Here is a 17,083-nt window from a genome sequence, read left to right as displayed (position 1 = left end):
ACCCTGAAATCAGAGCCCCGCGCTAGACTGCGCCTGCGCGCACTGCTCCCTGTGCTGCAGGCGCCCCGCGCTGATAATGTAACGGCAGGGCAGGCGGGGTACAGGCCCAGCCAGCACTAGCTAGCTTCCTTCTACAGGTCCGCACACTTTCTCGAGTCATGGGGGATCCACTGCCCAACCCCAACTCAGACCCTTCCTCCCAAAGCCGGAGGGCTTCCCAAAGCTCAGAAAGAGCACGGAGTCGAGACTCATCACAGCCTATGTTGAATATCCCGGAGGATGGGGTGCGCCGACCTCCGCAGAGGGCCAGTCAGGGCAGTCAGGACCTGGGGACTGGCCTGCTCCACTTGCCACAGAGGTCCAGCCTGTCTTCAGATAATCAGGGCGACGAAAGCTTGGAGTACCAACAGTCCATGACCTTCCCGTCTGGCTTTCCCGGGGAGTTCTCACCACAGGCTTACCTGGATGAGAGCAGACTGATGCAGTTCCCTCAGGGCCAGGCCCTCTTAGAACAACTGGAGGCTTCCTACCAGGACTCGGGCGCCGGCCTCTTGGGCCAATTCAACATGTACCCAGGAGAGGAACAGCTGTTCAACCAGGCCACGCATCACGGACCCTACCTGAGGGACGACCCTGCCCTCAACCTAGGGCCCTCTGATCTGGGCTTCATGCCCTTCATGGGAGAGATGCCTGACCCCGAGCCCCGAGAGCTGGCAGTGCAGAATGCCAAGGCCTACCTGCTGCAGACCAGCGTGAGCTGCAACCTCAGCCTGTGAGAGGAGGTGGAGGGTGGAGAAAGCGGGCAGAAGGCTGGGAAGGGCTCTAGCCAAGGCTGCCTCGGGTGTGGGGTCTCTGTGGGCATCTAACCTAGCAGAGCTGAGGGAGAAATAACATCTAATCACAGCCACTCCACCTGTTACTACAGGAGGATGCTGAGCCAGAGAGACTGGCTTGCTCTAAAATCACACAGCCAAGAAGTGGGTGGAACCACTATTCTAGGACAAGGCATCTGGCTCCTAGGTCCCTGTTCCTGTCTGCTAGCCTCCCTGTCTAAGGAGGATGCTTGTCAGAGTCGCTGAGCTGCAGTCACTGTCCCCGCCCCCTCCTGTTGGGCGCGTTAGAGAATGCTGTCCAATGTGGCATGGTCAATGAGAAGGACTTAGGTGGCAACTCGGAGGGGGGGACCTGGGGATAACACCTTGCACAAAACGCGAGGGCCTTGGAAGGGCGCTGTTATGTGTGGGACCACAGGGGGAAGAAGAAAAGGAAACACAAGGCTGGCCCGAGCACATGCTGGTTCTGTCCCTTCCATGCTTGCCTAGTGTCTGAAAGAGGACAGCCAGGAGGCATGACCCTGCACTGTCCATACAGTCTCTACCCATTCCTCACTTGCCTCCCTCGGGCCCCAGATCCAGCCAAAATTAACCTGTATGTGTTTCACCAACACATTTCCAGTCTTTTCTTTTTTAAAAAAATTTTTTTTTATGAGACAGTGTTTCTCTGTATAGTCTTGGCTGTCTTGGACTCACTTTGTAGACCAGGCTGGCCTCAGACTCACAGAGTGCTGGGGTTACAGGCCTGTGCCACCTCATCTGGCTCACATTTCCGGTCATGAGAACTTCAGAGTTCCTTCCTAAAATGCCCTGGGGCTGTCTCACTTCTTTTTCCATTTTTATCTGTTTAAGTGTGTGTGTGTGTGTGTGTGCGCGCGTGCGTGCGCACGCGTGCATACTGCCTGTGGAGGTCAGAAGAGGGCATTTCTTTCCTGGAACTGGAGTTAGAGGCAGTTGTATGCTTCCTGGTATAGGTGGTAGCAACTGAACTCTGGTTCTCTGCAAGAGCAGTATGTACTCTTAACCACAGAGCTGTCTTTCTAGCCTTTTAAAGATACTTTTACAAATTATTTAGAGTGTATGAGTATTTTCCCTACATGTTTGTTAAGTATGCCGCATGCTTGCAGTGCCTTCTGAGGTCAGAAGAGGGCACAGAATCCTCTGAAACTGAATGGTGGTGCTAGGAACAGAACCCAGTCCTCTGGAGAACAGCCTGTGCTTTTAATCGCTGAACCATCTCTCCAGCTCCCTCCAAGACAGTTCTATTACTTACTTTACGGTATTGGAGCTTGAATTCAAGGCATCCTGCAAGCTAGACAAGCACCTTAACCACTGAGCTACCTGACCAGCCCAGTCTCTTTACCTTCCCAGTGACAGCGTGGGTCCTCTCCACTTCCCACGCAATTGAGACTTCATAGAGCGGTTTGCATGCAGCAGAAAGGCTCATGCAATTGCTTTGGGATGAGATCAGCCTGGCTTCAAAGGGTGCTGAGCCATGACTACAGGTTTCCTAAGCATTAGTTCCCTCATCTGGAGGGTTGGTGTGTGTGTGTGTGTGATAATTGTTGCAAGAATTCAAAAATTGCTCTGAAACGCTTCGCGTGGTGCCTGGACTAACTAACTGTGGAAGCTGCCATGGGACTGTTACGACTCTGCTTTCTTCTCTACTCTCAACCCTCTCTCTCTCTGTTCCCGCTACCTAAACCTCCATCTTTTTCCAGTATGCCAGGCACACTCCCATCCTCAGATCTTCCTTCAACCCCAGGGGGGACCTGTGAGCCTCAACAATTTTGCTTATTCTCTTTTAATATATTTTCCCTCTTTTCTTTTCATGCCGTATTGCATTGGCTATGGCCATTTAGCAGATTTCTTGTTTAAGGCCAACCTGGGCTACATAGTAAGATCCTGTTACAGAGAAGGCTGGAAGGGAGGGCTTCGTTTCACCATCCTGGCTATAGTTAGCCATTTGTGTCTATCATCTGAATGTCACTCCCACTGAGGCAGGAACATTTTCTGTTCCCTTCTGTGTTCCTAGCAATAGACAGAGGGACAGGCACAGAACAGTAGGCTCAGTGCACTGAGCGAGTGTCCATCCCATCCCCTGACCCCTGCTCTGGAAGGCAGGTATGAGCACCTGGTGAACCTGCTGACCAAGATCCTGAACCAGCGGCCCGAAGATCCCTTGTCCATTCTGGAGTCCATGAACCGCACCACTCAGTGGGAATGGTTCCACCCCAAACTGGACACGCTGCGGGATGACCCTGAGATGCAACCCACCTACGAGATGGCTGAAAAGCAAAAGGCTCTGTTCAGCAGAGGTGGAGAAGGCGAGCAGGAAATGGAAGAGGAAGTGGTGAGTGAGCGGGGTGTGGGCAGGCGGGAGGGGAGACTAGGGGGCAGTGGGGGGGGGGGCACGGACCAAGAAGGACACACTGGCCCACGTCACAACCTGTGCTAAGGTGGAAACAAAAGTGACTGGCAATGCACATGGTATCTACCGTGCCTGTGGAGGGCAACAGAGGGCCTTGAGTGCCAACAGGGGAGTATCTGGGGCACCACACGAGGTTTAGGAGCATGGAACAAGTACTTTGGCCTTCCAGAAGCTGTCCCTGGCTGTCAGGTGAAGAAGCCCCGTCTCTCATCTCACCAGAACGATTCATCGTCCCTCCCTCTCCACAAACATTTCCTACTGCCTTCCAGCGTCTCTCAACTCAGAATCCATTCCTTCTTCAGCTCCTGCCTCAGTTTCCCCATTTATAAGTTAAGACATGCTAAGAGCACTCCCACCTGTATTCTACCATGCTCAGAGTAGTTACGTCATTGGTTCCTGAATTGGGTGATGCCTACAGTTTTGGTGGGATGCTGTGAACATGGCTCAAGGTGGTTGACAGCTTGCCCAGCATGCGCAAAGCCCTGGATTCCATCCCCAGCGCTGTGTAACCTGGGTTTGGTGGTGTAAGGAGTGAAATTCAAGCTCATCCTCGGCTACCTGGTGAGTTCCAGGTCAAATGGCCTGTTTTTGCATTGTTTTGTTGTTGTTTGGTTGGTTTTGGTGGAAAAGCCCAAGAGGGCTGAGGCAGGAGTGTTGTGAGTCGGGCTAACACGGGCTACACAGACAGGTGTCTGGCCTCCCAGGCTCAGGGCGAAGTGTTAGCACAATAATAATAATAATATAACAATTTATTTGTGATTGGATGAAATGGGTTGGTGAGATGACGCCGTGAATAAGGATGTTTGCCATCAAACGTGACAACCTGAGAGCCCAGGACCCACCCACATGGTAGAGAGAGAAAGCAAACTTCACAAGCTGCCCTCCGATCCACATAATTCAGTAATATATTCTTTTCTTCTTTCTTTCTTTTTTTTTTTTGTTTTTTTGAGACAGGGTTTCTCTGTGTAGCCTTGGTTGTCCTAGACTCACTATGTAGACCAGGCTGGCCTCAGACTCACAGAGATCCACCTGCCTCTGCCTCCCGAGTGCTTAATCCGAGTGGGATTAAAGGTGTGACCCGGCTAACTATGATATTTTGAAGGGTCTAACCTGGTGCTAAAGAGACAGCTCAGCAGAGTCTCACACTCACACTCACACATGACAGCTCAAAACCATCTGGTCAAATAGCTTGGGATGCACGAGATCCCATTTTTAAGAAAAAAAAAAAATTGGATGGGAAAGTTCCAGGGGATTCCTTCTTTTGACCTCTGAGAGTATCAGGCACACACGGTGCACAGACTAGACATACACAAAAAAAACATTTTGTTTTGTTTGCTTTCAAGACAGAGTTTCTCTGTGTAGCCCTGGCTATCCTGGAACTCACTCTGTAGACCAGGCTGGCCTTGCACCACCACCACCCAGCTAGGAGATCTCGTCCTAACACCCCCTCCCGTATGCCTCCCAAAATCCAATCTGAGGGTTTAGCTCGGTGGTAAAACCTAGAATCCCCTAGTGAGGGGTTGAGGATGTGGATGTGGCTCAGTGGTAGAAAGAGAAATACATTATAGAAAATGGCAATCAGTAAAAATGCTGAGTTATAGAGCTCAGCCAATATTCAAATATTACAGCCAATATACAGCCAATATTCAAAAGGCTGTGGGTTTGATTCCCAAAACTGAAAAAGCATCTGGGGACCTAGCTCAGTGGGAGAGTGCTTAGCTGGGATGCAGGAAGCGCTGGCATCAACACCCCTCCACCCCCACCGCATCACAGTAACTGGCTGTGGAAGCACATACTTGCAATCCAAGCACTTAGGGCATGGAGCCAGAAGGTTTGGAAGTTCAAGTCCACCCTTGGCTACATGGCTGAGTTTGAGGGTAATGTAGGCACAAGAGGTCCTGACTTCAATTCCCAGCAACTGCGTGATGGCTCACAGCCATCTCCTGGCATGCAGGTGTGCGTAGAGCATTCATGAAATACAGAACATAAATCTTAAAACAAAAAAGAAAAGTGATAGCCACCAGTGTTACTGCCTGTACCAGACATAGACCCAAAGAGTTCCCCATACTTGCTCCCTAACCTTCCCTCCTGGCCACCTTAACTAGGCTACCTGACCAATGAATCCAGGAATCCTCTGCCTCTGCCTCCTCGGTACTGGAATTACAAGCCTACAGCACCACACCAGACTGTTTACAGGGTTCTAGGGATGGAACTGGGTCCTCATGCTTGCATTAGCAGGCACTTAGAGACTGCCAGTGACAACAGGCAAACAAGCTGTCGTCATGCCTAAAGACTGAGTGAGGCTGCTCATAGGGGTGCATGCCTGTGATCCCAGCACTCGGGGGGCCAAGGCAGGATCTAGCGTTTAAGGCCACATGAACACCGTGTGGAAATCATGGCAAAGAAACTGTGCTTTTCAGCTGGGTCTGCAGAGGGAGTACCAGGACAGCCAGGGCTACACAATAAAACCATGTCTCAGAAAGCAGAACAAAACAAACAAACAAAATGGTGGTTTGCAATTTTTCAAAAATGTATTTTTATTTATGCACATGTGTGGAGTATGCTCTCATGTATGCAGGTACCTTGGAGGCCAGATGTGGCTAGCTGACCCATGGCCATGGAGTCACAGGTGGCTGTGAGCAGTCCAACATGAATGCTGGGAATTAAACTCCAGTGTGTGCAAAAGCAGCAAGCGCTCTTAACTGCCACAGTCTCTCCAGCCCTACCAGCAAATGCTCCACTCTCACATTTAGCTATGTCCTCCAAACTAAAAAGTACAGGCATTTCCGAGCTAGAATATGCTATGGATGAGTTCAAATTTAATAGCTATATGCAGAATATTTCACCCAACAGATTTTTTTTTTTTTTTTTTGGCAGTACATGGGATCTTCTCCAAAATCAGACATATCAGAGGACATAAGTCAAGTCTCAAAAGATAGAGGGAGGACTGGAGAGATGGCTCAGAGATTAAGAGCACTGGCTGTTCTTCCAGAGGACCTGAGTTCAACTCCCAGTCAACCACATGGTGGTTCACAACCATCTGTAATGAGATCTGGTGCCCTCTGCTGGAGCTCAGGTGTATATGCAGCAGAACATTGTATACATAATAAAGAAATAAATCTTAAAAAAAGAAAAGAAAGATAGAGGGAAAGAATTCCTTGAAGATCACAATGCAATAAAACTAAAAATCAAGACATGGTGGTGGTGCAGCCTTTAATCCCAGCACTCAGGAGGCAAAGGCAGGTGGATCTCTGTGTTTGAGGCCATCCTGGTCTAAGAGTGAGTCCAGGAGAAATCCTGTCAGAAAACAAAACAAACAAACCAACCAACCAAACAAACAAACAAAAAAACCCTAAATGTCAACAATAGAAACTACAAAAACATTTGAAATCTAAACACACGTTTGAATGAACCGTGTGTCATCCAAGAAGTCAGAGAGGAAATGAAGAAATTTCCAGAGACAAATGAAAACAAAACCACATCCTATCAAAAGCCCTAGGGTGCAGCCAAGACCCTCTTAAGGGGAAAGCTGATGGTGATAAGTGTTAAAGAAGCTGAGACATTGGATAAGCAACCAAATGATGCACCCCATCTCAAAAGCAAGGGCAGCCAATCCCAAACCACAGACTGCTATTTTTAACTCTACTTTATTTGGGGTTCTAATAAAGCCTCTACCTCCCTTCCAACCTCCCAATCTTAGGTAAGAGAGAAAGAAGGTTAGAAGGAAAAATGACATAAACCTCTTTACTTCTTCCATCTGGGGGTAGGGTCCTCGGCTTCTTTGGGGTCAATACCAAACTCAGTCATCAGGATATCCAGCAGTCCAGGTAACCAGCAAATGCAGCAAGCAGTCCTCTTCTAGAAGGGTTATCAGAAGCATTCTCTCCAACTGTCTCCTCTAAGCCACCAACCCTTCTTGCTCTGCGGGCTCTCGTATTTATACTCTCCCAGAATCCTCAGAATTCCACTAACTCCAGCTGGTAAAAATCACTCCCCTGAGCCCTCATGAGACTGTTACCAGCTGGCAAAGACCACGCCCCGCCCCTCTCAGAGCTGCAAGAGGCTGTTATCAGCTGTGGACAAACTTAAGGCAGTCCCATAGCCCACACTAGGGATTAAGACAAAAACATGCTTTCGTAACATAACTGAGTTTTTGAAGAAAACAAAACTTTCATTACAGCAGACAGCGCAAAATAAGAAGGGAAGAACTGAATGAAATTGAAAGCAAAGGACAGTACCCAAAGTCAGCCAAATAAAGAATCAGTTCTTTAAGGAGGTGAGATACACAGGCCCTTAGCCAATCTGACAAAAGAAAGGTAAAGACACAAATTTATAAAATTAGAGACAAAAAGAATGTCATTACGACTAACTCTAGCAAAATACAAAACAGTGTTAGAAATTACTGTGAAGACTTACACATGAAAAGGCTGGATAAGCCAGAAGCAGAAGAATTTGAGTTTGTGTTTGTTTTGTTTTTCAACATAGGGTTTCTCTGCATAGTTCTGGCTGTCCTGGAACTCACTCTGCAGACCCACCTGCCTCTGTCTCCTGAGTGCTGTGATTAGGGCATGTGCCACCATGCGTAATCTTAAGCAGATCTATAAAAAGCTGTTGGTAAAAAGGCCTCTCTTGAAGCAAAACCCAGGACTAGGCAGGTTCAACGCAGAATTCTGCCAGACCACTAAGGAAGACCTCACACCAATTCTTCCTAACCTGTTCCACAAAATAGAAAGTGAAGGAACTTCACTTTCCCTGTGTTCTGGAACTCACTCTGGAGACCAATGTTCTTGAACTCAGAGATCAGCCTACCTCCTCCTCCCAAATCCTGGGGTTAAAGGTGTGTGCCACCACCACCCAGCTGGCATGATTATTTATTTAAAAGTACCTATTGTGTTGACTGGAAAATTCTTGGGCCCAATAAACACAGTAAAGTTTCGGGATACAAAATCAATGGTTAAAAAATGACAGAAGAAGAAAAGAGAGAGAGAGAAACAGCTGGGCCATGGTGGCAAGCACCTTTAATCCCAGCATATGGGAGGAAGAGGCAGGCAGGTCCAAGAGTCTGGGGCCAGCCTGGTCTACAGAGTGAGTTCCAGGACAGCCAGCACTACCCAGAGAAAACCATCAAATTCATGTGGAAGCATAAAACCACACAGAACCAGAGCAGTTCCAAGGATAGCCCCTGCCTGAGCTATCACAGTCCCCATTCTCAGAGTATACTTCAGTGAGACAGACAACATGAAGGCGGGTGGGTAGGAAGGTTAGAGGATCTGGGAAGAGCTGGAGGAGGGGAAAGGAGATGGCCACAAGATATCGCATAAAATGAAATCATAGCATAGCACTATGATGAGAAACAGCCTATGCGGGCATGAGCAGACAGGTAAACCACTGGAATGGAGTTGGAGACCTGGACGCTGAACAGCAAAGTGATGGTTGCTTAGGTTTTGACAAAGGAGGCAGAAACATAGTTTGGAGGAAAAAACAAACAAACAAACAAACAAACAAACAAAAAGCCTAGTGAAGGAACGGTGCTGGCAAAGTGGGATTTCTGACTGCATAAGGATGAAATTAGTCTACAGCCATACCACCTTGAATGTGCCTGATATCAGCTAAGCAGGCTTAGGCCTGAGTAGTTCTTGGATGGGAATACTGAGTGCAGTAAGCTTAAAAAAAAAAAAAAAGCCAGTTATGACAGCAGACACCTGTAATCTCAGCACTCAGGTAGGTAGAGGCAGGCAGATCTTTGTGAGTTCAAGGCCAGCCTGGTCTACAAAGCGAGTCCAGAATAGCCAAGGCTACACAGAGAAACCCTGTCTCAAAAAACCAACCAACCAAACAAACAACCAAACAAAGAATGAAATTAGATTCATATTCACCTTATACAAAAAACAACTCAAAACAGATTGAAGACCTTAATTTAAAACTTGAAGCAAAAGACAGGTGGTGGTGGTGCACACCTTTAATCCCAGCACTGGGGAGGCAGAAGCAGCCAGATGTCTGAGTCTGAGGCCAGTCTAGTCTACAGAGTGAGTTCCAGGACAACCAGAGCTACACAGAGAAACCCTTTCTCAAACAACCAAAAATTAATTAGCCTCACCTCCATCAGAATGGCTCTTATTAAATCTGACAAATGTTGGCAGGGATTTGGACAGGAACCTCAGTTAACTGTTGTTGGAGGTCAAGATTAATACAACCGCTGTGGAAATCAGTTTGGAGATTTTGCAAAACTTAAAACCGAACCATCATATGTTTGAGCAGTTTCCCTTCTGGGCTTATCCCTAGGACTCTCTCTACCCCATCAGAGATGTTTATACTGTCCCCTGTTTATCACTTCTTCATTCACTATAGCAGAGGCTTGGAATCAACCTAGTTTGGATGAAATTTTGGTGTGCGTGCGTGCGTGTACGCGCGTGTGATGGAATAATACTCAGTTTTCAGGAAGTGGGTGGACCTGGAGCATACACTATTGTGAGGCTGAGACCTCAGAAGGAAAACACGCCACGTGTTTGTCCTCCCAGGAATATGGCATGATGTAGTAAAACAAATGTGTGGGCACAGTACAACAGGAGGGAAAGAGAACAAGGGGGGCCGGCTATAGGGCTGAGGGGGATGGAATGCAAGCAGGGGACACGAGTCATGAAAGGGGACATAATTATTTTTCCAGTTCTAATTCTGTCATGGATATTTTTTTGGTTTTTCTGGTAAAGTGAATGAACTATATTAGATACTGAAAGTGTAATATTTAGTATGAAGCGTCTATCACATCCCAAATGTCAATTCTAATTGTAGGAATAAGCAACTAGAGGTTTGCAAAGTGGAACACACACACACAGAAGATACCATGTGAAGCTGAGGTAGAGACTCCAAAGATGACTAGAACCAGCTGGAGGTCCAGATCAGCCTGTTTCTCAGTGGCTTTAGCTCAGGCCACAGCAGACTGGACTGAGCCAGCGACAGGCAATCCCTAGAGCAAGGCAAGCGCTTTGATGGGTGACCTGCGGAGGCCACGTGCCAGAGACACACCCCCACCCCAGGGTCCTTGTCACTTTTCTGGTCCCCCCACCCTCCATTCTCCACCTGACCTGCCTTCATGGACACAGTGGAAAAGGATGATATATATCCCTGGCTGGCTGGAATTTGCTATGTAGATCAGGCTGGCTTCGAACTCACAGAGAGAGATCCATCGGCCTCTGCCTTCCAAGTGTTGGTTTTGAAGATATGTGGCACCAATGTGGCTTTTTTCCCCCCCAGTAGAACAAGAAGGCCAGGGTAGTAAGGCAATCCAGCAGTGTCTCTGTGAGCTAATTAAGCCTTTCACCCGATTACTGTTAGGGTGCAGAGTATGGCCACCCCTGTATTGCCCGTTGGTACCCAAAGAGCTTCTGTGGCTCCAGGCTTCACATCCTTTATTTCTGTCAGGATGAAGAGCAAAGGGTTTTCTTTTCATCTTTTTTGCACCAAGGACCCCCTCCCCGAGGACATTCTCCAAAGTGGTGGCTTAGCCGTGGCAGGAGAATCAGGCTAGGAAGCCTTCAGCCTTTCTTCCACCCACTTCTCCCATCCCTGTGCAGAATGACAGCCCGGTGCCCAACATCATGGAGACAGCCTTCTACTTCGAGCAGGCGGGCGTGGGGCTGAGCTCGGATGAAAGCTTCCGAATCTTCCTGGCCCTGAGGCAGCTGGTGGAGCAGCAGCCCATCCACACGTGCCGCTTCTGGGGCAAGATCCTGGGGCTGAGCCGCAGCTACCTGGTGGCCGAGGTGGAGTTCCGCGAGGGCGAGGAGGAAGGCGAAGAGGAGGAGGTGGAGGAGCTGGAGGGAGGCGAGGTCCTGGAGACGCACGGTGAGGAGGAGGGCGAGGAGGATGAGGAGAAGGTGGTGGACTCCGTGCCCAAGCCTCAGTGGAAGCCGCCGCCCGTTGTCCCCAAGGAGGAGAGCCGCACGGGCACCAACAAATACCTGTACTTCGTGTGCAATGAGCCGGGCCGCCCGTGGACGCGCCTGCCACACGTCACGCCCGCGCAGATCGTGGGCGCGCGCAAGATCAAGAAGTTCTTCACCGGCTTCCTGGACACGCCGGTCATCAGCTACCCCCCCTTCCCGGGTAACGAGGCCAACTACCTGCGGGCGCAGATTGCGCGCATCTCGGCTGCCACACACGTCAGTCCGCTGGGCTTCTACCAGTTCGGCGAGGAGGAGGGCGATGAAGAGGAGGAGGGCGGCGCTGGGCGCGACTCATTCGAGGAGAACCCCGACTTTGAAGGCATCCCTGTGCTGGAACTCGTGGACTCCATGGCCAACTGGGTACATCACAAGCAGCACATCCTGCAGCAGGTAAGGATGGAGCTTCCCGCCCTGCCCAGTACCTGCCCCAGGCCAGCCCAGAATCTACTAGTGTGATACTAGTCATTGTTTGTCCATCCATCCGTGTAACTATCCATCCATCCATATATCCATCCATCCATCCAGTATTCTGCTCACCCACTCATCTATCTGCACACTCATCTTCCCAGACATCCAACCACATATCCATCCACCCATCCATCTGTCTGTCCATCCGTCCATCTGTCTGTCCATCCACCTAGCCAACCATCCAGCCATGGATCCATCCACCTACCCACTGGTCTATCCACCCATCTACACATCCTTCTCCCTTGAATCCGTCTATCCAGTGATCTACCCATCCATCCACCCACCAACCCATCCATTCATCTACTTAACCATCACCCAGACTCTCAACCCATACCCTCCCTTCCAACCATTATCCATGAACCTGCCAGTCTATCCATTGGTTTGTTCATTCATCCACTGGTCTGTCAACCTAGCTGTTTGTCCATCCATCCATTCATACATCACCCCATTCGTCTACCCAGCTATCTACTGTTGTTTTAAAGAAAGAAAATTCCAGGAGTTTGATTTTACCATTAAAGACTCAGGAGCCAGTGAAAACCTGCCAGCTCAGAGACGCAGAGAAAGCACCCAGCTGGCCTCTACTCAGCTCACATCCCAGATGGAAAAGGCCTGTTAGCTCACTTGTTAGCCCAGGAGGAAAAAGCTAAAAGCCAAAGAGCTCCTCCTTCTTCTCAACACTGACTTAAATGCCCCTCGACTCAATGCCTCCCTTTCTACTTAATCCCTGTCAACTGATTTCTTGCTCTGCCTCTTGACCTAGGGTTAACTTCATTAAATCCTGTGTATGGAAAGCTCTTGGATTAAAGGTGTGTGCTAGGGCCGAGCCACAACAGACAAAAGACAAAGTTCACAATCTCAGAGTTCACAATGGAATCAAATTTCCTGCCACCGTCTACTAATCCATATACCCATCCACCCACCCACCTACCCATCCACCCATTCATCTATCCATCGTCTGTCCATCCATCCATCCACCCATCACTTGCTCCTCCACTTCTCATGCCCTCCTTATTTCCTTGAATAGGGATTGGTTGGTAATCTCCCAACAGAAGCTTTGGGGTCAGATGGATTTTGGGGACCTTCAGGTCTTTCTGATTGTAAGGAGGTGGCAGGCACTCAGACCCCTCACTAGGCCCCAGGACAGGTGAGGGCAGCACTGAGCATTTGAACACGTGGGTATTTCTGCCTAAAATTGGAATAACGCTCGTAGGTTTGGGCCAGGGTTGCTGCTGGATGGTTTCTGAGGAGACCTGCTACAGTAACAGATACTGGGACTAATGGCCTTTTTTCTTCCGCTGCTCAGCATGTGTTTTGGATTTTTGAGTTGGGAACAGGAAACTGTGATGCTCATGTCGAGCGCCTGTTGGATCCTTCGTCATCCCATGACGACTGCTGGGAGCAAGAAACTTTTAAATTACATTTTAACTTATTATTTATTTATTGTGTTAGTGGAAGCCAGAAGACAACTTCTGGGAGCTAGATCCTTCCACCATGTAGGTCCTGGGACTTGAACTCAGGCTTTTCCATAGACACTTTTACTCACTAAACCATCTGTCTCACTGGACCAGCAAGCAAGGTTTAATTAATTCACTAGTGAAGTGATTTGTTCAATCAGCTGTTATTGACTCTGCAATGCTTGATTACATTCAAATAAATCCCTCTTAACATTTTGTTTCTTTTGTTTTCTTTTTTCTTCTTTCCAAGGCAGGGTCTCAATATTTAGCTCTGGCTGTCCTGGAGCTCACTCTGTAGACTGGGCTGTCCTCCAACGCAAAATAGATCTGCCTGCCCCTGCCTCCTGAGTGCTAGGATTGCAGGCATGCGCCACTACACCTGCCTTCCTTTTTGTTTCTTGAGACAGAGTCTCTGTACTGCATGTTAGCCTTAGACTCATGGTGATCCCCCTGCCTCGGACTAGCAAGTGCTGGCCTGCAAGTGTCTTAATTTGCTTTTCATTGCTATGATAGGCAGTAGGACCAAAGGCAACTTGGGAAGGAAAAGGTTTATTCGGCTGCATATCCACTGAGGGAAGTCTGGGCGGGAGCCTGGATGGAGGTCTGAAGCAGAGTCACGGAGGAGTCCTTACTGGCTGGCTCCTCATAGCTTGAATCAGCCTGCTTTTTATACAACCCTGGGCCCAGGGATGGCACCATCACAGTGGGCCGAGCCTTCTCACATCAATCAAAATCAGGAGAATTCCCCACAGACCTGTCTGCAAGCCAATGATGGAGGCTTTTTCTCAATGAGATTCCCTATTCCTAGAAGACTTTAGCTTGTATAAAGCTGATGCAGCAGCAGCAGCAGCAGCAACAACAACAAACCAATACAACAGGCATAAGCTACCACACTTGCTTAACATAACTCTTTTTGTGATCAGAACAAGGACTGATCCCAGTTCACAGCTGAAGAAATGGGAGGTAGCTGCATGCTGGGTGCCTGCCTGTATTTATTAGTCAAAAAGCTATCATTTATCAGAGGGAGGTCAAGACCACCAAATAAGACCCTGTGTTTAAAACAACAGGGCCTGATGTTTTAATCCCAGCACTAGGGAGTCAGAGGCAGGTAGAATTCTGTGAGTTTGAGGCCAGCCTGGTCTACACAGCAAGTTCTAGAACAGCCAGGGGCTACACTGAGAAACCCTGTCTCAAACAAAAACAAAAACAAAAAACAAAGACAAAAACAAGATAAACAAAGCTGAGACTATAGTTCAGTAGAATGCTTCCCTGATATCAATCTCTTTCTCTCTCTCTCTTTTAATCTCTCTCTCTCTCTCACAGACACACACACACAGATCGAGAAAGAGAGAAGAGGGACAGAGACACCAGCAGGAGTGCTTGTTGACTCGACAGAGCTCAACGGCAGTCCAGGGAGGGAGGCGCAGGTGGCCCTCCAACTATTGAGTAACAGCAATCCCTGAGCAGAAATACTGAGGCCAATTTTCTCACAGTGCGTCCAGCTTTAGAAGCTGCTGCGCTATAGCAGTTGCTGGCACATACTTGGGGCCACCTGCTCAGCCCTGGGAGTCCTTTTAGCTGATAGCTACAGGGACAGGCCCAGTGTTTCAGGGGCCTGTCTGTCCCTTCACCTTCTCCCACAGTAGGTGAGGCTCTATCCTGGGGTGTCAACTGACTCTCCTGCCGCTCCCCCAGGGCCGCTGTACGTGGGTGAACCCACTGCAGAAGACCGAGGAGGAGGAGGAGCTCGGGGAGGAGGAGGAGAAGGCGGATGAGGGGGCAGAGGAGGTGGAGCAGGAGGTCGGCCCCCCACTTCTGACTCCTCTCTCAGAAGATGCGGGTAAGTCCCCCTTGGGGCAGCAGCCCCTGGAAACACTGGTGTCACTCATTTTCTGAGCCTCAGTGGGTATTTTTAATGTGCAGTGGGCATCAGGCCAGACTGAGAACACAAGTTGGTCATTCCAGCATGAGCATGAGAACAGACATGAGTCACCCTCAGCTACACAAGGAGCCTAAGACCCCAGCTTGGGCTGCATGACACCCTGTTTGGTTTTGTTGGTTTGGTTTTTCAAGACAGGGTTTCTCTGTGTAGCCCTGGCTGTCCCAAACCAGGCTGGCCTCGAACTCACAGAGATCCACTTGCTTCTGCCTCCTGAGTGCTGGGATTAAAGGTGGGCACCATTACGATGGGCAAGACCCTGTTTTGTTTTGGTTTGTTTTTAATATTCATTTATTGAGTGCTCTATCAGCATGTGAGTCTGCACACCAGAAGAGGACATCAGTTCTCATTATAGATGCTTGTGAGCCATCATGTGGTTGCTGGGAATTGAACTCAGGAACTCTGGAAGAGCAGCCAGTGCTCTTAACCTCTGAGACATCTGTCTAGCTGAAGACTCAGATTTTTGTAGGTTTGTTTTTTGTTTTTAAGCCTCACACATCTGAGGGAATGTGATAATCTTGTCTCTGAGCCTTGTCTGACTTGGGATAATTATCATGGTCTTGAGACAGAGTCTCTTCTCTAATTTTCTCTCTTTTGGGGGGGGGTTGTCATAGGGGTTGCTGTTTCAGGCAGGCCTCACTTTGTAGCCCAGATTGCCCTTAAACTCTAAGCAATCTTCTTTGGTCTCTCGAGTGCTGGGATTATTATGTATGCCCCTATTCCTAGCCAGGATACAGTCTTTGAGTCCCACTAGAGCTTGGGAAAGGGAGAGTTAGGGACCTCCCCCAGGAGAAGCAGCCGGGAGCTGGATTTTGTATTCATCACAGGAATTCTATGAGGTCTTGGCTGTTGGAGGAAGGGGCAAGGCTGGGATGGCCCAGGTCCTGTGCATGAGCTACACACAGCACCCTGGTCTGAAGCGGTGCAGCCCACAGGAGAATGCTTGTAGCTCCCTGCTGGTGGCCACCAGACCTCACTGCCACCCAGCAAGGGAAGTGACACGAGTGTCATTATTTCCTTGGGAGGGTCACAGAAACAACAGGTAAAGTGGCTTCCTTGGGGCCACATCAGGAGAGAGAGTCAGGGCTCTTAGTGGGATTTGTAGCTCTTGCCTGGTCCCCTCTATCACTTCTCTCTGCCCACGTGGCAAGGCAGGTTGTGGACACCCTTGGCCCTGCTGCCCCTTCCTGTCCTTCTCACAACAGAGATCATGCACCTGTCGCCCTGGACCACCCGCCTCTCCTGCAGCCTCAGCCCTCAATACTCGGTGGCCGTTGTGCGCTCCAACCTCTGGCCGGGGGCCTACGCCTACGCCGTTGGCAAGTACGACTTCGCTTAGACCCAGGGGCCTGTCTATGGTACAGATATCTTACCTGCCAGAGTCCATGCTCACAGCCCTCCCAGGCATGGTGGTGAAGGTTCTTAATCTCAAGAGTTGGGTGGCAGAGAGGCAGGCGGATCTCTGTGAGTTTGAGGCCAGCCTGGCCTACATAGTTCCAGGCCAGCCAACTCTACACAGAGACTCTGACTCTGTCTGTCTGTCTGTCTCTCTCTCTCTCTAGTCAATATATGCATTGACAAGCTGACAAGCTGCAGCCCCGCCCCCACTTCCTCTGTTTTTACTCTTACTTTTCAATTGTTTCTAAATGCCTAACTAGCTTGGCTGCAAAACCAGCTCTGTCCACCAGAGGGTACTGCATCGTTGAGTTCTGGGCTGAGTCCTGAGGGAATTTCATGGGGACTTGATACTTACAACTATATTCTTGTCGATTATTTTTTGTTCGGAATCTGAGACGAGGATTTTTCTAACCTTCTTATTTTAGCCACACGTTATTTCTCTGTGTAGTTTTGGCTGACCTGGAACTCGCTCTGTAGACCAGGCTGGTTTCAAGCTCAGAGATCTGCCTGCCTCTGCCCCCAAGGGCTGTAATTAAAGGCGTGTGTCACTGCATGTTCCTAAGAATGTGTGTGTGTGTGTGTGTGTGTGTGTGTGTGTGTGTGTGTGTGTGTGTGTG

General features: G+C 49.2%; 1 protein-coding gene and 1 non-coding gene across 2 annotated transcripts in view; both read left to right on the top strand.

The window, feature by feature from the left end:
• Positions 1–158: 158 nt before the first annotated feature.
• Rsph6a (radial spoke head 6 homolog A) overlaps positions 159–17,083 on the top strand; it is a 20,356-nt gene continuing 3,431 nt past the window's right edge. The window contains exons 1-5 of the mRNA XM_055615636.1: positions 159–772; positions 2,958–3,186; positions 10,836–11,597; positions 14,825–14,969; positions 16,274–16,391. Coding sequence (XP_055471611.1) covers positions 159–772; positions 2,958–3,186; positions 10,836–11,597; positions 14,825–14,969; positions 16,274–16,391 — 1,868 coding nt within the window. The remainder of the gene's footprint in view (positions 773–2,957; positions 3,187–10,835; positions 11,598–14,824; positions 14,970–16,273; positions 16,392–17,083) is intronic.
• Positions 14,626–14,722, top strand: LOC129683088 (small nucleolar RNA SNORA76). Its single transcript, XR_008721103.1, has one exon. It is a non-coding gene; the product is annotated as a small nucleolar RNA SNORA76 (small nucleolar RNA).

The sequence above is a fragment of the Psammomys obesus genome, unplaced genomic scaffold, assembly GCF_907164565.1.
Source record: "Psammomys obesus unplaced genomic scaffold, mPsaObe1.curated_primary_1811, whole genome shotgun sequence".
In the NCBI taxonomy this organism is placed as follows: Eukaryota; Metazoa; Chordata; class Mammalia; order Rodentia; family Muridae; genus Psammomys; species Psammomys obesus.
The sequence above is the reverse complement of the archived record's forward strand: the minus strand, read 5'-3'. Positions and strand labels throughout refer to the sequence as shown.